This window comes from Halichondria panicea, chromosome 10 (genome assembly GCF_963675165.1).
Source record: "Halichondria panicea chromosome 10, odHalPani1.1, whole genome shotgun sequence".
In the NCBI taxonomy this organism is placed as follows: Eukaryota; Metazoa; Porifera; class Demospongiae; order Suberitida; family Halichondriidae; genus Halichondria; species Halichondria panicea.
The window spans coordinates 6,075,361-6,097,613 of NC_087386.1; the positions used below are offsets into that span (position 1 = coordinate 6,075,361).

General features: G+C 41.4%; 2 protein-coding genes, 1 non-coding gene and 1 pseudogene across 4 annotated transcripts; 3 read left to right on the forward strand and 1 right to left on the reverse strand.

Moving 5' to 3' along the window:
- On the reverse strand, positions 1–9,232 carry LOC135342591 (bromodomain-containing protein 3-like). 2 transcript variants are annotated; one of them, XM_064539362.1, is made up of 19 exons: positions 9,073–9,232; positions 8,177–8,657; positions 7,890–8,051; positions 7,440–7,586; positions 7,271–7,339; positions 7,017–7,205; positions 6,463–6,708; positions 5,687–5,788; positions 4,886–5,014; positions 4,309–4,482; positions 3,775–4,025; positions 3,252–3,532; positions 2,701–2,820; positions 2,147–2,302; positions 1,853–1,902; positions 1,304–1,624; positions 997–1,079; positions 675–813; positions 1–367 (listed from the first exon to the last, which is right to left on the reverse strand). In XM_064539362.1, exons 1-19 carry the CDS (start codon positions 9,153–9,155, stop codon positions 293–295), a joined length of 3,258 nt encoding a protein of 1,085 aa, XP_064395432.1. In that variant the 5' UTR covers positions 9,156–9,232; the 3' UTR covers positions 1–292. The 2 variants fall into 2 exon arrangements, with proteins under 2 accessions (XP_064395432.1, XP_064395431.1); XM_064539361.1 differs by having other exon boundaries at positions 7,422–7,586.
- A 95-nt stretch (positions 9,233–9,327) lies between these two features.
- Positions 9,328–19,096, forward strand: LOC135342644 (integrator complex subunit 11-like). Its single transcript, XM_064539434.1, has 19 exons — positions 9,328–9,456; positions 9,538–9,549; positions 9,621–9,706; positions 9,779–9,855; positions 9,943–10,054; positions 10,110–10,226; positions 10,493–10,591; positions 10,655–10,689; positions 10,841–10,921; positions 11,201–11,258; positions 11,309–11,373; positions 11,434–11,488; positions 11,548–11,643; positions 11,699–11,821; positions 12,069–12,193; positions 12,279–12,321; positions 18,257–18,452; positions 18,553–18,626; positions 18,684–19,096. Exons 1-19 carry the CDS (start codon positions 9,429–9,431, stop codon positions 19,014–19,016), a joined length of 1,815 nt encoding a protein of 604 aa, XP_064395504.1. The 5' UTR covers positions 9,328–9,428; the 3' UTR covers positions 19,017–19,096.
- On the forward strand, positions 11,006–11,077 carry Trnaq-uug (transfer RNA glutamine (anticodon UUG)). Its single transcript has one exon. It is a non-coding gene; the product is annotated as a tRNA-Gln (tRNA).
- A 404-nt stretch (positions 19,097–19,500) lies between the features above and the next one.
- The window catches only part of LOC135342726 (integrator complex subunit 11-like), a 61,558-nt pseudogene continuing 58,805 nt past the window's right edge, over positions 19,501–22,253 (forward strand).

Genomic DNA, 22,253 nt, shown 5'->3' on the forward strand with positions numbered 1-22,253 from the left:
TTCAACGTATACGTGTTATGATATTAAATACTGTTATTATAAAATAAGTTGATTAATCACATTATATATGTACAAAAATTCAATAAATATAATTATGCCTATAAATATTCCAACAGTGATCACACAAGAGCATATAATAAACAACAAGATTTGCAATCAACTGAACAAAAGGTTAAATGCATGGCAATCGGTTTCTATAGTGACTATACGTACGGTTGCTATGGAGCAAGTTCTCCACAAACACAAATTGCAGTTTAATAACATGCTCACACACAAAACACACGTCACAAGGTTATGATGATAGAGTGTCCATTTCAAACTGGTTCATGATGTCCATCTGGTGAGTCATGTCCACTTGCTGCTTCATCTGTGCGTGTGTGGGTGGGGTCAGTGGGTGGGGTCAGTGTCAATACATCATATATAATTTTTCTATAGCCAATAATGGAAAATTAGGTACTTTTCTGCTGTTTAACAATTGAATTTTGTCGGGACCATAATTTGGTAATTTTTCGGCTTTGGACCATGGGCTATTATTATCCATGGTATTGGGTCGAAATTAGTAAATTCTTTGATCGCTCAAATATGAACATGTATCACCATCTGAAAGGCCTCTTTCAGAAAATCACAAAAGCAGTGAAATTGGATTGACGGTATATTATTATCTCAGGGCTAACCTTCTCTCGTTGCTTCCGCTGCTCTGCTCTCATTCGCTCCCTCCTCAGACGTGCCTCTTCGTCGCCGTCGGTAACCTTGCCCCCCTCCCCTCCGGGAGATGAACCATCTGACCTCGGCTCAGACATTTCGACCTTCTCTCTGGGGTCACACAGAAAAAGAAACACTTTATTAGGCAGATCTTTTTAGGACATAGAAAGAGACATACTGCACGTGCTAATACGAACAATAAAAGTTGTAGGTGTGCCAGCGCTCTAAGCCAAACAATTAATCTAATTAAGAGATGACGTGGATTGATAGTATGTTAGTTATGTAGGTAGGTACCTTTCTTTAGCTTTCTTGTGTTCTTCCTCCACATGTTTCCTCTGCTGTGTCTTGGCCACTTCTTGTTCCCTTGCCAGTCGTTCCTGAGAGAAAGTTGACAGCACATTGTAATCATTACGCCAACCATCAACTTTAAAAGCATGCATTCTAGAGTTCTAAATTATACACACAGGTTTGTCACTATTCAAGCTATGGCATCCACCCACCACACAACGCCCACACAATCACTCCCCACCCACACACGCCCACACATTCACACACACACACACACACACACACACACACACACACACACACACACACACACCTGCTCTTTCTTCTCCATGGCCTGTCTCCTGAAATGCTGGAAGCTGGAGTTGGCCGATGGTATGGGAACCTTCTTCACTGCCACACTGGGACTGGGCAGTTCTGGTTCAGGGCTGTTAGGAAGGAGGGTGGGCTTCACTGGCTCGGGTGCGAGTGGGAGTGGGAGTGGGAGTGTGGGGTGTGTGGGTGTGGGTGTGGAGGTGAGGGTGGAGAGGATAGAAGCAGCGGATGGCTTTGGTACAGGTTGTTTTGGAGGGGGCATCACTGATGGTCGTTGTCCAGGATTAGTCGGTGAAGGGTGACCTCCAGGTATAGGAGCGGCCTGTTATGTAAGATGAAAGCAAGTTACATAACACACAAGGGAAACCACATGACATTCACCATTAACGTAGGGGAACCAACCACATGATAACATATAAGAAACCACATGACATAATCACAAAACCACATGGACATAATCAGAAACCACATCAAAACACAAGAGAAACCATACAATCATGTACCATGTTGAAACATAAACATAACACGTCACATGACATGTTTAGCTGACCTTATTGGTTGATACTGGCTTATGTGTGCCTCCAACGTTAAGTGATGTATCTACACAAGAAAAGAAAACACTTCTTTATATTCAGAACACAACAGTAACAACCATCTTCAAACAAACAACACAAACAGACAAACACGAACACAAATGAATAAATGCACACGTCATGACAAACACAAACACAAGAGTACTGTATGCGTGATTTGATTATTGTTCCTATCATTATAGGCGTCCCTATTAAGACCAGAGAGCTAGTTAGTTAGCTAGCTAGCTAGAGTCCTGCTATTGCTCAGCGACCTTGCTCCGAGTCTGAACTGGAACTGGTGGAGGACCCACTACCAGAAGAGCTGCTCTCATCGTCTGAGTCATCAGAGCTGCTGCTACTGCTACTAGCGCTCAGGCGTGAGGCTTTGTTGTCAGTCACTGTCAATGAGGCGGAGCCAAGACCACCACCTGCAGAGGGAGGGGCTGCTGTTAACACACACTTGTCATTGCAAGTATACACTATAAATGTATTACTGCTTTGACACCAGTGTATGATCAATGGCCACCTTTAGACCAACACTGATGTGATAAAGAGCTGGCCTGAAGTGAAGAACACATGCTATGGAGACTATGGGGCCTGTATTATAGAGGGTGGCCTGCTAACACAGGTCCAAACACATGCTATGGAGACTTTTGGGCCCATTAACCTGGCTGTATTATAGATGGTACTAAAAGCCTGCTTAAAGGGACACCACAATAGATGTATATGCATGGGCTTCAAGAATCCTGCCTACTTGGAATTGAGCACGTACATGTACAATGTAAATTTCCCTTAGTTTATTATTTATAAATATTGAAAGCCTTACTTTTACTGGTCTTGTGTTTGATGGTTTTGTTGCCTAGTTTTCCACTGACATCCTCGAGTCTCTTCTCAAGCTCTGCCTTCTTACGAGCTGCCGAGGCCTCGGGATTCTTGGATTTTTGAACTGTGTGAGGAATACAATTATCGGGTAAGGTAATTACAAGCTTCTGGTGGTGTGCCTATAATTAGAGAGAGTACAGTACATGTACAACGCAATATTTAAATGCTACCACAACACGAACAAAACTATAATACTGTTTTTACATGTACCACATTTAGTATAAAAGTTTTCTACTGATAGCAATGCTTCTAGAACATTCTGACCAGCCATTATTATATTGAAACCCACCATTCAGACTTAACTATGTACAGTGTACATTCAATATAATTGTGTTTTACAACAATCAAGTTCTCTAAAAAATGTACAGCAAATGGTTTTTGATATCACTACTTTATCCCAAGGCATATTCTGAAGTTATAAATGGCTGAATATAATGCACTGGACAAAGCTTAACTCTTACGTACATGTAGCTATGTATATGAGCTATAACTCACTGGACGGTCTCTTCTGCTTCTTGAGAATGGAGTTGATATATTTCTCTAACTCTCTAAGAGTGGAGGGTTTCAGAGTCTCAAAGTCAATCTCAATCTCGTCAGGAGAGCTGTCCTTTAGTTCCGGTTCTCTCATCTGTATAATGTGGACCACATCTCCTAGTTTCTTGCCAGGCAGCTTATTGATGTTCTGACTTAGTTGACGCTTTTCATCGTAAGTCATGGGACGTGTTTCATCGTCGCTGCTCGGGTAGCCACTCAGAGGGCGCTTCTTGGGAGGGGGTCTGGCGGGAGGGCAATACAGGAAGTCAAAAATAGCATCTAAACAATGTACCAGTATGCTATATTGTGTGTCATGAATTAATATGACTTGGAATACTCATAATAATATATGCATGTACTGTACGCACAAACTGCACACTGTGAAAATTACAAAACTCTGTTCCTTTAATAACAAATGCCATATCAACTCCAGTGCATGTAGCAAGGGATACATGTACACACGGCTATAAAGCTGTATACTCACTTGGACAAAGCCTTCTTAGGAGCAGCCATTGGTGTGGCTGGTTTAGAGTAGTTCTTAGGTTGTTTCTTCTGAGGAGGCAAAGACACGGAATTCTTGGATGCTTTCTTCTTTGGCTTCTTCTTATTCAAGAGAGCAGCTGCAGCGTTCAAGGGTGTGAATATTGGGTCAGTGGGGTCAATGGACTTCCTCTTCTTCTTTTTTCCTCCTCCTCCTCCAGTCAAAGCAGCCAGACGCTCATACACATCTTCAACCTGGAGTTAGAAAATAGAAGACATGTACATAATAATATATGCAACATGGTTACAGTACAATGAACGTACATGTTATACTGGCTAACAATAATTTATTATTAGAGTGAGAGAGGGCAAATGCTATTCAATATATCCTGAGAGATTGTATGAAGCTGAAACCAACCAGTCATTAGTAGAGCTTATGTGGGGTTACTATCAGCACATTTTTGCACTGCTCTAGTGGGCACCACACACAAAACTAAAACCATAGATAAACACCCACACACCCCACACACACGCCCACCTGTTTCTCGAGATAGCGCAGCTGCACTGCTCTCTTGTCCTCACTCTCCGAGTCTTCCTCTTCGTCTGATGAACTCTCGTCACTTCCCTCTGTCCCACTATCATCAGAGGAGCTCTCTTTAGGCGGAGGAGGAGGCTCATCTGGGATCTTGGCAAAACGCAACTCAAACACTTCCTGTGAAGACAAGATAGGGTGTGTTATATGTACACACAGACATTGTAGCTCACGTAACTATGTATACTCATTTATTACTGATACAGGCTTCAACAAACACCAGCTATATTATAAGTCAATAATTACACTTTCTACAACACGGTGTAAATTATACATCGGTCTATAACGCATCTCTACATTTGAGCACACGTATAACTAATGTGCATGTACTATACTGATCAATACAGCATTCTATAAACACCAGCTACAACCAGTTATGCTCTAAAATATCAATTGTCCTCCTATATACACACATACTTTGTACAAGAGGCCATCTTGGTTATGACATGGACACAAGGCATGGGGGCACGATTTACACAACAAACCAGCTCAGTTTACATAATAATTTAAGTGACTCTTATACCTGTAATAATCTGCCCATTTTGACGACGTCATGCTCTGGTGGGTTGTACTTGTAACAGTTGGTGAAAATGAGCCGGATGTCAGCTGCAAATTCATTGGCATTCTTGTACACTCGCTCTTCCAAATTTTTCTGTACGTGGTAATAAGAACAGGAAATAAATGATTAGCTCAAATACTGAAATAGGGATCAGACCTTTTAAGTGGTGGGTATTTTCGATCATGAAACACACATTTTATTGTCTGACTGTGGTGAACATTTTTGTCTAGAGGTGGTTAGTTGCCTACCACACCACTGACCAATAAGGGCACATCCCTCTATCATTATACAGCTACATAGTACACCCAGCCACATGTGCTAAGAAACTAAGGGTGTATAAAAAAGGAGAGGGCATGCAATAGCTTGCGAGAAAAAACTAAAACAGGCAGTGGAAAAGTGCAGTAATATCTAAAAATAAAGTCTATTAATAGATTTTTGCGTACAGTACATAGTATATCCGGTCGGTGGCTTCAGTTTTTACTCGCACATAGGGTTGATAGTCAGTGTGCATCCCCTCTCTCTTTTATACACCCTTGAAGAAACTATATAGACATGTATCAGAGGTTTCTAGGTAAACTTCTTTCCCCTGACTTGAAAGCAAATGCTAATGACCTCAAGTGTGTAGAATCATCTCCACTTTTACATTCTCTAACGCATTTCAAGTGACATGAAACTGTTTCTGTTCTAACACATACACCATGGACACACACATAATAAGATGACTCGATCTCTACTCATCACTAACACATTTGGTGGCAAGCTCACCTTGACTGTTCCTAGGTCCATTGGTTTCTTGATGATGGTGTGATAGTCAGCCAGCCCCAGGGATTGGGCATCCACAGGTTGGTAGAATGGCCAGGCATAGCCCTGTAGGGGGGAGAGGGTTAGATCCAAATATAATCTTGCTACCATATGTATATCGGGTTTCGAATGCGAGGTTGATCGATTGTGAATGACACTGTACCAGCAAGCATTGATTGCGTTTCTAACTATTGAGAGGAATCGCATGCAAAAATTGCATCCGTGCATGCGTACTCTTTTTATTCCATTTTTGCTAAAATGCAATCGAAACAACGTTGCATTTGAAACCTGATACATGATATGTAGCATTGGATACAGTCACTGAGTGTAGTGCACACTGGAACTGAGTACATGTGATAATGACATGTGGAGAGCATGTGCCTACCATATGGTGAAGCCACACGCATACCATACACTGTAAGCCACACACAAAGACACTATAAGCAGCCACACACAAAGGCACTATAAGCCACACACACACACCACACACTGGGTTCAACATGTGTGTGCGAATCACTACAAGTTCAGTGCATTGATGTCATTACGGTCACGTGATAACGTCCAGGCCACAATGCACTGGACTTGTAGTGATTCGTGCACGCATATCGGACCTCCTCTGGTACAATGTATATACACAAAAGAAAATGGCTGAAATAAAATCCTACTACTAGAGTTTGGATACATAATCAACTGTGGTACATGTACATACAACACCGTAGCTATCACATTGTAAGAGTTACCGCGTGTTTCTTTGACAGTATCTCCTTGAGTAAAGTACTGCAGAACCGGAGCTGTACTGAGAGTGGTTTTTGCTTCCTCTGTGACTGTGTTGACTCTCCAGGGAGGTCCATCTTAGGCCTCTTCACCTGTCTAGTGGACTCTCTACGCTGGGGTACGAGGGGGATAGGAGGAAGGACTGCGTTGGGACTTGGCTGACCAGTGGAGGGAGTGGTCGTGTCCGCCTGCCTCTTGACACCACGGCGACCCTGTACAGACACAGAGGAGGTACAATATCCTTAATTAACAATCCCTGGTGTAAACCACATGAACATTGAATCCGACATGCAGTATCGATTAGGCTTGATTGAGCACTTTACTTACATTCCGTTCACGTGTATATAGGCCTATAGGCTTATCAATGCTGAGTCAGATAATCAAGTCCCATGATCCCGCATGCCGTACCTCCTCCGGTATAGACACATCAATTTAGGCAAATTAGGAGTTATTTAGAATTAAGAGTTATTTTTAGCGTAACTAACGACCCATGAATACTTGTGGAGCTAGTTTAACGAACCTTGAGAAGTTGTTGAGGAGCCGTGACAGTGGTCGACACGGAAGGGGTGGATAGACTGACAGCTGCCGTTGCTTTGTGCACAGCTACTGGAGCCGGAGGGGGGGTGGGCACAGAGGGTGTGGTAGACTCAGACTTTCTGATAAGTTTTCCTCCCTTTTTGCCCTTTGGAGTGGCAGCGATTTCCACCTCCTAAATTTACATTAGTATGAATATCATTATGAATATGCCAGCCGCCCACTGATACACACACACACCTCTTTGGGCATATTTGGGAGTTTCTGCTCAAAAATTCTCTCCACAGTTTGACACATCATGGTGATATCCTGCAGTGGTAATTATGGTCACTAGTGGAATGTGCTGACACGGAATAATCAATAAACAGGCACACACGAACGGAGAACTAACAGTAGTATCAATTCTTACATCTGTTGGCTTGTTATATGTGTAGCAATTACTGAACACGAGTCTGAAATCATTGATGCAGTCTTGGCCGCTGTGGTATAAGTTCTGCTCCAGTTTGTTCTTGATAATACCCATATCCATAGGCCGTTTGATGACTTTGAAGTAATCCTAAGAAAGAGAGCGATAATAGCCACAGAAGGTGACGGTATTGATACCCCAAACACACAAATATTGATAGATCAGACCCTTACATGATATTGATTAACAGGCAAGTATCGTATCCTTCAATAATTATACCTGATTAACCGGAATGATAAGACTGACCAGTGTATACACAAGGCGCGTACAAAATAAACAAGTTTAACCACATTTTGGGCGAAAGCTCATTTTGGGTGGAAGCTTGAAAAGCTCACTACATATAATTATGTATACAGGAGATAAAGTGAATGATTTTATGCTTGTTGAACTCACTGGTAAACCAAGAGCAACAGGGTCTACAGGTTTATGGAATGGCCAGGCATACTGGTGTCTCCATAACACTCGGAGAACACTCTTGAGTAGAAACTGAAGCTGATTGGTTTGTCTTCCCAGGCTCTTCCTGCCAACCACCTCGGGGGTCAGCACTTTTGGTGACTGTGAATAAAGCACAGAGAGACAATAACACACATAATAATAACAGTGACACAATTATACTACACGACAAAATTAGTTGATTGTCGCCCTAGGGGAAGATCGAAAGAAACGATTATTTTACGTACTGTTATTGAATGTTGTTCATAGTCTTCGTATTTCGACGATTGTCTTCTTATTCTTTTTCCTAGTATACTCTCCTGGGCTGCATTGGTTGCTACTGGCGATACCGTCGTCACGTCAACCATTTTGTTGTACGTGGCAACAGACTTTGGTTGACTCGCATCTGAGCCTCTCTGCAGCAATGAGTTAGTTGTAGTGAGTCCACTCGTAGTGATAGCTTCTGTTTTGACTTCCGTTACTTTAGGTAATTTATTAGCTTGTAATTGTGCGGCAATTCTCTCGAGATGTGACACTTTCTTCATCGTCGTGGGAGTGATATGATAACCTGGTGAGACTTGTGCGGTTGCTATGGATGATTTTGATATGATGCTCTCTGAATTGACTTCTAAATTGGCGACTCTAATGGCGGCTGAAGACGTTCCCACTTGCAGGTTGGGTACCATCTGAGGAGGTAGGCTTCGTACTTGTAGCGTAGTAGTTTTGAACCTGTAGAAAATATGAATAATGTGGTTAAGCTTTTAGGCTTCGACTGGTTATAACTTACGAAATAATTAAAGTTACGGCGCAAAACTTGATGAATACAACAAGCAACTATAGCTCAACCATTTGCTACTATCAGTAGCCATGTACAGGTAACCCACAAAGTAGAATCGGGGTGACGAAATGGATAGGTGGATCTAACATAAGCCAGACAATTTAAACCTTTAAAAGCTTGATACGCTATGATCTGTGATCAGACAATGTCCCAATGGTTGAGTATAGTTGCTACACCGTGTAGAGTAAGCAAGGATGTCCCACACAGAGCTCTTAGTGGGACTTTTTATCCGCCATTATGTACGCACCCACGTGGCCTAAAAGTAGCCGACCTCTTTAGAAATACTGTTGCTTTACGGTCACCTACCCATCTGCGCCATAAGCAGAGGTGGACCCAGCAGTTTCTAGAGGCGGATGGCTTTCCACAAGAGAGCTCTGCATTGGATCCATCTTTCACTTCTTCTGTCAGGGTCGTGTGTAAACTACTTGAAAATCAAGATTTGATACGTCTTTCATCTTTTTTATAGTCTGCGCAAGACCAGAAACAGGAAGTCACGAGCTGATTTGTCACCATGACGTAATATACACGTGTTAAAACTCACTCAACCGGTTTGGCCTGTTTCAAAGTGTTGTCTAAATATCCGAAAATAGAAATATGCAAATATTGAAATCCTCGCAGCTCACCCACGTGGCTAAAATTACAATAAATTTTGCTTGTAAACAATGGCTGAGATCAAAGTTGTTCCGTTAGGTAAGCGATCAATGCACCCTTTACTGGCGTTACTGTAACTATATCTCCCCCTCCATATGCTGGTTTATTAATGGCTGTCAGGAGCTGGCCAGGGTAAGCACACACTGGGTGAACATGCACAGCGGAATCAACCATATTTATATCTTTGACACATACACACATAGATGTTGGTCGTAGCTGCATATTGGTGTCCCTGGGAGGTAAGAACGTGATGTTGGACTGTGGGATGCACATGGGCTTCAATGACGAGGTATCTAAACCAAAACATTCACTATGCACTGTTTATAAATACATGAAATGCATCAATTAATGATTATTGTAGAGAAGATTTCCTGATTTTTCGTACATCACTGAATCTGGGAGATCACTCACTGAGCACATTGACTGCCTCATAATCAGGTACAGTGGTGTCTCCTTGAAGAATGCGTTTGTAATAGTGTTCGAGTGATCATTTTACATGTACATCCATCCATTTTACATTTCTAGTCATTTCCACCTTGACCACTGTGGTGCTCTTCCCTACTTCACTGAAATGTGCGGCTATAATGGACCAATCTTGATGACTCATCCGACCAAAGCTATCAGCCCCATCTTACTGGTAATGCCAAACTTAATAGTTATAAGAAACGTTCTTCACGCTCTTAATTTTTTAGGAAGACTATAGAAAAATCAGTGTGGAAAGAAAAGGAGAACAGAATTTCTTTACTTCCCAAATGATCAAAGATTGTATGAAGAAAGTGACCACCATAAACCTGCACCAAACTATCAAGGTACAAGTCGATGGATATAACTGCAGTATAATTATGACATACCTACTGCAAGTTTCAGAGCTACATGTACAAGCAATAGCAATCAAACAGTGATGCTAGTTACACTTGTTGGTGTACACACACACACACACACACCCTCACAGATACCACACTCCTCACACCCTCTCTAGCTCACACACACACTCACACCCTCACAGATAGCACACTCCTCAATTACCATAATTATCTTAGATTGCTTAAAGCCCTGATGTTAAATTTTGTTACAGATTGATAGCGCTCTAGATGTGAAGGCGTACTATGCTGGTCATGTGCTGGGTGCTGCCATGGTGTTGGTCACGGTTGGAGGGCAGTCGTTTGTCTATACAGTACGTTTGCAGCTGCTGTGCCTTTATTTTTGTGATTGTTACCATGATTACCTATGCCTACAGGGTGACTACAATATGACTCCTGATAGACATTTGGGGTAAGTTTTACTATTGCTAGGTATTGTAGAGTTGAGTGGAGAAGCTCCTCTCCTCCCCCTCCTGGCCTGCCCTTGTTAGAGCACTAGTCTCTGGCCATTGTGACATTGCAACAAGTTCATGTTGTTATTTCATGCAATCTTTTTTCTGCAGCTCAGCATGGATTGATAAATGTCAGCCTGACTTGCTCATCACTGAATCAACGTATGCAACAACAATTAGAGACTCCAAGAGGTGAAATGCAACATTGTGTACTTATTATTCATATACTGTGGTGTATGCATTTGTACAACAATATTCACTATTTGATGTGTGGTTGGTCCTGTGGTGTAATGGTTAGCACCTTGGACTTTGAATCCAAAGATCCGAGTTCAAGTCTCGGCAGGACCTGTTTTTTAATTATTTTTATTAACTACTACAAAAACACTGTAACAGTTCAATTCTTGGGAATACCTCTTTTTATTTCTTTTTTTGATCACTGCAATCACCGCTTCTCTTTTTTGTTGTTGCTAGGTGCAGAGAGAGAGACTTTCTGAAGAAGATAAACGAATGTTTGGAGAGAAATGGAAAGGTATTCAACGCTTTTAATGCTCATTGCTTACACAACATTGTACCTGTTAGGTTCTCATTCCCGTGTTTGCTCTTGGTAGAGCTCAGGAGTTGTGCATATTGCTGGAAACCTTTTGGTAGGCCCATACATTCTAACTAAAAAGAATTTCCACTCATTATGTTTTAAATTTTCCCAGGGACAGGATGAACTTAAAATATCCCATTTACTTTTCTCAAGGCCTGGCAGAGAAGGTAAGGTATTTATGTTGTCACTCGATGTCTTCTTCAAAGAATTTCTTTTCCCTCAACAGGCCAATCATTACTACAAGCTGTTCATCACATGGACAAACCAGAAAATACGGAATACCTTTGTACAGCGAAACATGTTCGAGTTCAAGCACATCAAAGTGAGATTAATTACCTCACCTGGTGCTGTTTCCTTAATTGGAATACCCCCCACAGCCGTTTGATAGGTCCTATATTGACCAGCCCGGACCCATGGTGGTGTTTGCTACCCCAGGCATGCTGCACGCTGGTCTCTCACTGCAAATCTTCAAAAGATGGGCCGATGACGAGAAAAACATGGCAAGTCAATAATTATAATCCTCGTATAGATTATTGCATGCTATTTACTCTCTGCTGTAATTATGCCTCAAGGCGTAGCCGCATGAGGGATACGATAAAGCTGACTGTGTGTGTGTGTGTTCTTACTGTAAGCTCTGTAGCTTCTGTAATAAGAGACATGTACAATATATCACCTCTCATGTATAATTAATTAGTTATTATGTTATTAACTTCCTGTCCAATGCCCCCCCCTTGATCCCCCCTGCAGCTTATCATGCCCGGGTACTGTGTGGCAGGCACTATAGGGCACAAGGTTCTCTCTGGGGCTAAGAAGATTGAGATAGACAAGAAGATGGTCAACGTGAGGCTCTCTGTGCAGTACATGTCCTTTAGGTGAGTTTCTATGGGAACACATGTACAGTGCACTAATCTCATAAGAGGACCTTTTAATATTGTAGACTTGTGTGTGTTTCTCCAGTGCCCATGCCGATGCCAAGGGAATTATGCAGCTGTTGCGACAGGTGAATTAGTATGCCTTGAGGTATAGCCGCATGTGGGATACGGTAAAGCTGAATGTGTGTCTGCCTGTCTTTTTATACGATAGGAACCAGAGGTATAAATAACACATCTTGATTGTCCTGACAAGTTGTCCTAGCATAATACATTTTGTTCTGCCATCAGATGATATTGGTCGGACACTAGATTACCCATGAAATGTCCTTGGTAATCTCTATATAAAAAAGGAGGGTTTAGGGAAGATAAGGTAATGCTTAGCACATAAAATAGAAGCTTACCTATTCATCTTGTCACTCTGCTACATAGCTATATAAATATCTAGGCCTCCTCTTGTGCAATGAACAAAGACACATGGCTGTTATGAGATCATTATTTTAGTGCGCATGCGCATCATAACTATGACCTTTGGCCTTCAATCTTTGCATGCTAGGACACTATGACCGAGCAAGTAGCTAGGACACTATGACCGAGCAAGTAGCTAAATGGTCGGTCAAATAGGCTAATTGCTCGGAAATTGACCGATGACCGACTGTTATTTATACCTCTGGGAAACGCACACTGAATTTATGTAGTGCCGTCATGTTCCATCCTCGTTATACCCCGCCCACTAGCATCATGCACAGACACAGTATAGCAGCTACATTAGTTTTGCAGGCAGAAATTCCACTGTAGTCTGCGTACTAAAAGTATATATAGCTAGGTGCATGAGATTATAAAGAGTTGTTTACAATGTTACCAAGTATAGAGGATGTTATAATTATATCTGCAAGAAGATATAATCATGAATAAATGTAATTAATAAGACTTAATTTAAGAGTTAGTTCAATAAGTAACTAGCTGTCTTGTTTTGTTGCTGATTGTGATTACAATCTACAGCTATTTTATAAGTTACCCGAGGAGCACGTGGGCGGCCACGGGTAGTAGTCGTCTGGTTTGTTTGTCTGTTTGTGTGTGACATGTGAGTCTACTCATCTGGATGCCATAGCACTGCGTTTACAGCATGGATAGCCTCCACACAACAAGTTATTAATTTTAAAAGTGGAAGATTTTAAAGCTTTGTTGTCATATAAATGACAATCAGGATATTTTAAGAACTAAACTTGCACGTTGTCTTAGCTCTACACGTGACCTTTATTCAAGGTAGATCTACATAATAATTTGCAGCTGAAGTGATTCTTTACCTGTCTATATTAAAAGTTAAAAGTAAAATTGTAGGTTGTTGCTTCTTTTCTCCTCTGGTTTTTACATATCTACAGCCGAGGGTTAATATAGCACTTCAGTACTCCAGTTATAGAATGAGTCCCCTGAGAATATCTACGATAGAGTCTAAGACTTGGGATTATTTTGAATACTTTTTTGTCGTAGTTTTTGCAGAAAAATGAATAGACCAAACAGAGTACTGAAGTACACCTTGTATTTAAGGAATTACGGTACCCCACCCAGTTGCTATGATACTGACCCCAAGTGGCACATCTGGCTATAAATCAAATTTGAGTAATGAATATCGTTATCTTATCTGATTGGGCTGCACCTGGAGGAACCACTTGACCAAGGTCACTAGTTGGATTTCTCTTTTGCAGACTACTTGCAGAATTCTAGCCTAGTTTTTAATTTCTGTAAGCTTAAAATGTTATTTTTCAGGGGTGTCAAATTTTATTTCGCTAATTTTGCTCAGAAGCAGAGATACACGCCTCAAGACCAGCTTTGCGTTGGCGTGTTCCCCGGCTACCTGGAGGGAGCCACTGTTATCCAGATACTCATCAGTGGTTCAAGTGAGCCAGTAAACGCACAGGATTCAGCAACTGTCTTAGCACGTGCAGAATTTAAGAAAGTATACAACATGGTGAAAATAAAAACTACAGCACAATAAAAATTACATAAATTATATACATGCAGCTCTAGATGTATTATACAGTTAGAATGTGTTTTTATTAATGTGTCCAATCATAATTATGTCACTGATTAGTTCATCAATGGCGTCACTTCTGAAGGCTCAGCTGTGCTTGGGCTCAGGAAGTTGGGAGCATGATCGGCTGTGTCCGTAGGTAGGCTGACTCTAGTGGAGGGTGGAGCAGTTCGTAGTCCTGGACCAGCCGTCTCGATATCTGCTCTGTTGGCAAACCTCACATGTCTTGTTCTACTACGAAAGCTGTAGCACATGTAGCCAAAAACTAGCAATGGGAAACATGACAGAGAAGAAGATAGGACTATCTGTGTTATCGCTATGGCAGGCGTAATAAAAAGAGTGCGAACATTCAATCCAAACACAAACAGAGTAAAGAAAAACAGAGCAAAAAATATTCCTATATCTTTCAGTACATCTCTTCTCCTTGCAATTTGCCTTCTCCATAGAGTACAAAACCATATAGTTAAAACAACATTCCCCATCAAGCTTATTAGTATTAGTGCAGATGGTATGACTAAAATAATAATAAATATAGTGAGGTACAGAATGGTGTTTATTCCGATATATAAATAATATGCCAGCACACTAAACACAAACCCGACGAGCAATGTTGTCATGACAAATATACATTCCAATAGCAAACGCAATCGATAACTCCAAGGACGCCTTCTTAAGAAACAACCACACAGTTTTGTTACCAGGGTAAAGTAGATAGAGCAGATCAATATAACCATAATCCACATTCCACCGCCATATGCCACACTGATGTACACATCTCTAACTTGGTAACAAAAGTTGAACATTGACTCATCTGGTTTGAATGCAGGAATACTCCAAAGCCATAATGCTCCAAGCTGTAGTGTAGTGATGACAGTCATGTAGACTATCCTTCTTACTAGAAAGTTAGTCTTCCTTCGACAGATAAACACAATGTTTAAGACCATCCCAACAAAACTCAATGGAAACACCACTGAGAGACCTACTGCTTGAACAATGAAGACATGTGGCAGGGTTGTGTTGATGTTTGGAGAATATGGATCCCACGGATCATGATCAGGAACAAGGTATCTGCAGTCCATTCTCAAGTCTAGTCAGCTTAGCTGTGTAGAATATCAGGCACCTTGCTAATTAACATGTGGGCGGAACACAGGAAGTCATGTGCAAGTGAAAGTCCTTAGCAACAGAGAATCGTTGTAAAGCAAAAACAAAAATACACGTGTGTGTGCGCATTCCAGCTGTATTGACGGTTGTAATGCGACGAAAACTAACAAACTAAAGCTTCTCAAGTTTCTCGAGTTATGACTCACAGTGAAGGCTGTTGCAGTTTCTACAGCATCTTTCATAGCATCATCTGTTTGCACAAACTGTCTATTTGAGTTAGCCTCGCATTATAAGTATAGCTACAACAGTGAAAAGAGCAAGCTAGCTATTCCTATTAAAGTGTTTAGTACCGTATTTAAAGCTACACTTTTAAATCATTACGAAACCAGAGGTTGTTTGTTTTGTAGGTTGAAAATTATATTGAGGGGAAGCAAATCATGGCGAGAGGCATTAGCCCAGTGCAGCTTGAAACGCTCGTTAATATAGTAACTACCTCTGTAACTGCCTCTGCCGGATAATCGAGGTTCTACTGCACCAAACTGTTCTGAAAATGCCAACCACAGACTAATATAAGCACAGGCTGTATAGTTTACTACAGTTGTAGATCCTAGTCAGCATTGTTTTTCCTTTGCCGGATCTCTGTGGCTTTCGTTTTACAATAATTATTTTAAATGACAGCTGGTGTACAGTGCATCTAGTCTAGAGAGTAAAGTACCACAATAGGGTGAGTAGTTGTACTTAAATGTATCTCAAGATTTGCACAATGCCATTGTATAGGTGAATGAATAGAGCTACAACATTATTCAAAAATTAATATTTCCCCAAAAGTTGTTGTAGTGGGAAATCATTTTAGGTGAAAATGAGAGTGATCGTATTTCTGGACAAATTTTTCGTATCATAAGTTTGGCAATTTAATTTAACAACTCTATACTAAAGGCGCTGTATACAGTGTTTTTAGCAAAATAAATCATATGTCACTGATTAGTTCATCAATGGTGTCACTTCTGAAGGCTCAGCTGTGCTTGGGCTCAGGAAGTTGGGAGCATGATCGGCTGTGTCCGTAGGTAGGCTGACTCTAGTGGAGGGTGGAACAGTTCGTAGTCCAGGACCAGCCGTCTCGATATCTGCTCTGTTGGCAAACCTCACATGTCTCGTTCTACTACGAAAACTGTAGCACATGTAGCCAAAAACTAGCAATGGGAAACACAATAGAAAAGAACACATGACTATCTGTGTTATCACTACGGGAGGCGTATACACTAAAACCGATAATAAATCCAATCCAAACACCAACAGAGTAAAGAAAAATAGAGCTAAAAATATTCCTATTTCTTTCAGTACATCTCTTCTCCTTGCAATTTGCCTTCTCCATAAACAAAACCATGCAATTAAAACAACATTTCCTATGAAGCTTATTGGTACTAGTGCAAATGGTATGGTTTCAATAATCATTAGCAGAGTGAGGTACGAAGCTATGTTTATTTCGTTGACATATATGTATACCAGCACACTTAACACTGACCCGGCAAGCAATGTTATCATGACAAATATACATTCCAATAGCAAACGCGATCGATCACTCCAAGGATGCCTTCTTGAGAAACAACCATACAGTTTTGTTAGTAGGGTAAAGTAGATAGACCAGACCAGTAGAGCCATGATCCACATTAAACCGCTATTTGCCACACTGATGTACACAAGTCTAACTGTATCACAAAAGTTGAGCATTGACTCATCTTGTTTGAATGCAGGAATGCTCCAAAGCCATAATGCTCCAAGCTGTAGTGTAGTGATGACAGTCATGTAGACTATCCTTCTTACTAGAAAGTTAGTCTTCCTTCGACAGATAAACACAATATTCAACACCATCCCAACAAAGCTCAATGGAAACACCACTGAGAGAACTACTGCTTGAGCAATGTAGACATCTGGCAGGGTTGTGTTGATGTTGGGATATGGATCCCACGCGGGATCAGGATCAAGATAGCTGCAGTCCATTCTCACAAACTTTCCAGTCAGCTTACATGTAGCTGTGTATAGTAGTTTCCAAGTATTATAGGCACCTCGCTAATTAGATTCATGGCCGGAACACATGCAGGAAGTCATATGCACATTCTCTGTTACTTAGGACTTACTTGATGTAAAGCACAACAAAGCAAACAAAAATACACAACCAAGGTGTTTCATGCCTGTTTCGTGGGGCTCGTTTTACAGCCCGAAATCCACGTGGTGTATTTAATAGATACTGCATAGCAGCCGGTTGTCTGTAATCAGTGGGCTGGACTAGAATGGATTGCTGGAATGACTTTTTGATCGTTCTGCGTATGCACAGTATGTGATTGTACTTTGCTATTTATAAGCGTAGCCACATGCATGAGGGATACGGTAAAGCTGACTGTGTGGTCGCTATACTTCTAGAGGTTAGAAATTGCTTAATAGATCCCATAATTGGAGGGTCGCTTTAAATCGAATAAGTATACAGTAGCCATTTCTTAACCTCTTGTAGACACACCCTTATTCCTGTAGATCTACTGCGCATGCGCACTCAACCCTATGCATATGTGGTATTTCCTTTCATAAGGTCCTGGTAAGCCACGATGCTACCATACACAAGTCTTACAAACTGATTTTCTAACATTATTGTTATACTAAACCACTAATACTTTTTGAACGATAGCAAATCATGGCGAGAGGCATTAGCACAGCGTAGCTTGCTACTCTCGTTAATAATAACTGCATGTGTCCATTAAGTTCATGTTTACTTGTACTTCCTATTATAATAGCGTACGCCAGTTACCGCAATTTTCATTGGACAGGTGACATTTTCGGGTGAACTCCCAGTTCAGAATAGTGACATAAAACCTATTGCACATAATAATTGATTTTCAGTATGAAAATGCCCACTACACGTTACTCTGTATTAATTGCCTCAGGCTGCTCCTAAGAACGTGATGCTGGTTCATGGGGAGGCGTCCAAAATGGAATTCCTCAAACAAAAAGTGATGAAAGAATTTGGTGTTAACTGCTTCATGCCGGCCAACGGGGAAACAGTGACCATTAAAACTCCGCCCACAATACCGGCTGACATGTCACGCCTCCTTTTCAAGAAAACTCTAGAATCTTGTTATAGTAAGTGAACATTATTTTGTTGCCCCTCCCCCTGAATTTTGATGACACGTAATAATTGGGTAAGGAGCTGTATCTAATTAATGGTATGTCTTATGTACAGGTCCGGATGCTAAGAGAATTTGTCCCTCTCCCAGCGTTGCCCCGGTAACAGGCCTGTTGGTGATGAAAAATGATGTAAGTTGTTAGTGATTGATCATTCAATTAATTATATATTTTTCTCACACCCTCCAGTCTATCCGAATGTTGGATAGCTCCGAGTCAATGTCTGAGGTTGGCCTCACCGCCCACACCCTCACAATCTCCACCACCCTCACAGTCGAGGACCACGCCCACACACCTGCTCACTTTGTCGATCAACTCGCTCAAGTGACGGCCAAATTGCTACCTGACCATGTCATCAGTTGTCATGACAACACTGTGGCTCTCTCGGGAACATCTGTTACCATCGAAGTTGTGAATTTTGAATCCAACCCTGAGATGCTCGTTAATTGGAATATTGAGGATGATAGCCTCGGAGAGTTCGTATGCTCCTCTCTACGCAGGAACTTGTCTCGACTATTATGAACATAATTTTAATTAATTCTGCTGGTGTAATAATCTATTTTTCGTATGTTGTACATACGTGTATCTACATTTATCAAAAATTAATCAATTATTTTTCAACATTAATAATGGAATTTTAATGAGGTTGACACAATTAGTTGACACAATCAATTAATATAATAATTATTATATAATACATAAAACAGTCCGCTGTATACCAGCTAGAGTGTGCATGAAGTGAGATATAAAACAGAGCCGGGGAGGATGCTCTAAAAGTGCATATGCTACTGACACAACTAGTCGAGTCTCTATGGTTCCTGATGTACGAGCAGCTCCACCTCTTCCTGCACGGTCAGCTGTCCCTTGGTGGGGTCATCCTCCACACCCAGCCCTCTGTCACCACCACCTAGCATGAGCCGGCGCTGGGCATTGGGCTGCAGACGACTACATCTGACCGGGCCTGAGGGGGGGGCAGGGGGTATAAGAGTGACGTAGTGTCGGCACTACTCGGGTTGGTTTCATTTGCAATGTGTTGGAGCAGGAGGGCTTGTAGTTGCTGTAGCTGATGCAACTGTTGCAAATGGGATTGCTGTGACTGCATGACTTGGGCTTGTTGCTGACTCAGCAATTGTTACTGTACACAATTAGAAGCAGATAAAGCTTGCAGCTAGCTGTGTGAGCTGGGCCTGCTGTATACATGTAGATCTAGTTGCTGCTGAGTGGAGTTGTTGTCCTTGGTGGGGGAGATTTGCTGTTGGAGATGTTGCAAGATGGCTGTCTGAGCGGCGGAGACAGTCTGCTGACTGAGTATTAAAAGCATCCTCCTTATTATTAGAGTTGGTCTGCTGTACTACTGACTTCCTGACTGAAGAAGATAAAAGAATGTTTGGAGAGAAATGGAAAGGTATTCAACACTTTTAATGCTCATTGCTTACACAACATTGTACCTGTTAGGTTCTCATTCCCGTGTTTGCTCTTGGTAGAGCTCAGGAGTTGTGCATATTGCTGGAAACTTTCTGGTGCCCATACATTCTAGAATGTGACTTCCATTCGTCACAAATGTTTCCAGGGACAAATGAAACATCCTATTACCTTTTCCCAAGCCCTTGGCAGAGAAAGTAAACTTTAATTATATCTATCTTTACTCAATGTCTTCAGAACTTCTTCTCTCTCAACAGGCAAATCATTACTACAAGCTGTTCATCAGAGTCACATGGACAAACCAGAAAATACGAAACCACAGAGCGAAACCGTACAGCGAGTTCAAGCACATCAAAGTGAGATTATTACCCCACCTAGTGCTGTTTCCTTAATTGGTAGACCCTCCACAGCCGTTTGATAGGTCCTATATTGACCAGCCCGGACCCATGGTGGTGTTTGCTACCCCAGGCATGCTGCACGCTGGCCTCTCACTGCAAATCTCAAAAGATGGGCCGATGACGAGAAAAACATGGCAAGTCAATAATTATAATACCATGCTATTTACTCTCTGCTGTAATTATGCCTCAAGGCGTAGCCGCATGAGGGATACGATAAAGCTGACTGTGTGTGTGTGTTACTGTAAGCTCTGTAACTTCTGTAATAAGAGACCCGTACTATATCTCCTTGCATGTATAATTTTTAATTGAGTTGCTATTAGCTTCCTGTCCAATGCCCCCCCCCTGATCCCCCCTGCAGCTTATCATGCCCGGGTACTGTGTGGCAGGCACTATAGGGCACAAGGTTCTCTCTGGGGCTAAGAAGATTGAGATAGACAAGAAGATGGTCAACGTCAGGCTCTCTGTGCAGTACATGTCCTTTAGGTGAGTTGCTATGGGAACACATGCTAGTACACTAATTTCATAAGAGGACCTTTTAATTCTGTAGACTTGTGTGTATTTCTACAGTGCCCATGCCGATGCTAAGGGAATTATGCAGCTGTTGCGACAGGTGAATTATTATGCCTCGAGGTATAGCCGCATGTGGGATACGGTAAAGCTGACTGTGTGTATGTATATAGCCTAATTTAATACCGTGTAGCTGGTAATTTTCATAGAGCAAAATATTCGTGGTGTTCGTGGTTGAAGCTTTGATCACGAATACTTTACCCACGAATGAAGCAACCTTGCCTACCTTTACCTGCAGTGCAAAGCAGCAACCACGAAAATATTATTCACGAAGTGACTAAATATTGCTGAACCACGAATGTTTTGCCCCCTGAAAATTACCCGCTATACGGTAGTTAGTTCAATAACTTTCTTTTTTTTTGCGATAATATCCTTAGAGCACTCGCAACGGTGCATTAACTGGTTTGTAGTTCGCAGCTACCAATAGCTATCGCTCTAGTGTAGAGCTAACTACTAAGTAGAATAGTCTATGAACAGATTTTGCTATTCCTGATTCTGGAGAGACTGCAATGGTCTTCAATGTATTGGTAGCCTTTACTTTAGAATAAAGCCTTTGTTTGCAAGATAGCATTGCTAGAAGCTTATGGAATCACTTAGCTGTACTCGCATTGCAACCATGCATGGAGCAGTTGTAGCTATTATAAAATTCTATGGCATAAAAATGAATTATTTTGACCACCCGAACTGTGTTCTAACAATCTAAATTATCTGGTCCTCCATTATTCGGCTTGGCAACTTTTATTTGAATAATTCAGAAAATGGGCGTATCCCTTAAATGCGCATGCGCATTACAGCTGTTACTATGGAGACAAGCCTGCTTATCTTTTGAGCATGCGCAGGCAACCATGCTGTTATCGCGTGGATCAAGGCGTGGTTTATCCATTCAATTATCCAGCATATTCAGTTATATCCAGCGATCTGAACCAAGGTGTCCGGATAATCGAGGTTCTAATGTACCCAAAAATTCCAACCACAGAATATTAGAGCAGGGCTGTGGTTGTTTATAAGGGAAGGCTGTGGTTTACTACAGTTGTAGAATGTAGATCCTAGTCTAGGAATTTGTCAGCATAGTTTTTTCTTTGATCTCTATGGCTTTCATTCTACAATAATATTATTTTAAGACAGCTGATTATACATACATCCGACTAGAAAAACATTTGCAATGTGAAAAATTGCTAGGATTGGCCAGGGGAACCACAAAAAAGCGTGGGAACAAGAAATCAGACGAGAGCATAACTCCAATCCGTTACAACGTCAATCACATGTATACTGGTAGTTTTCCCATGTTTTCCCAGCCAATATGCCACGCAATTTTTACTGGTGGAGTGATGACCAATCCCTATATATATTTATTATACATCCATTTTAGAAT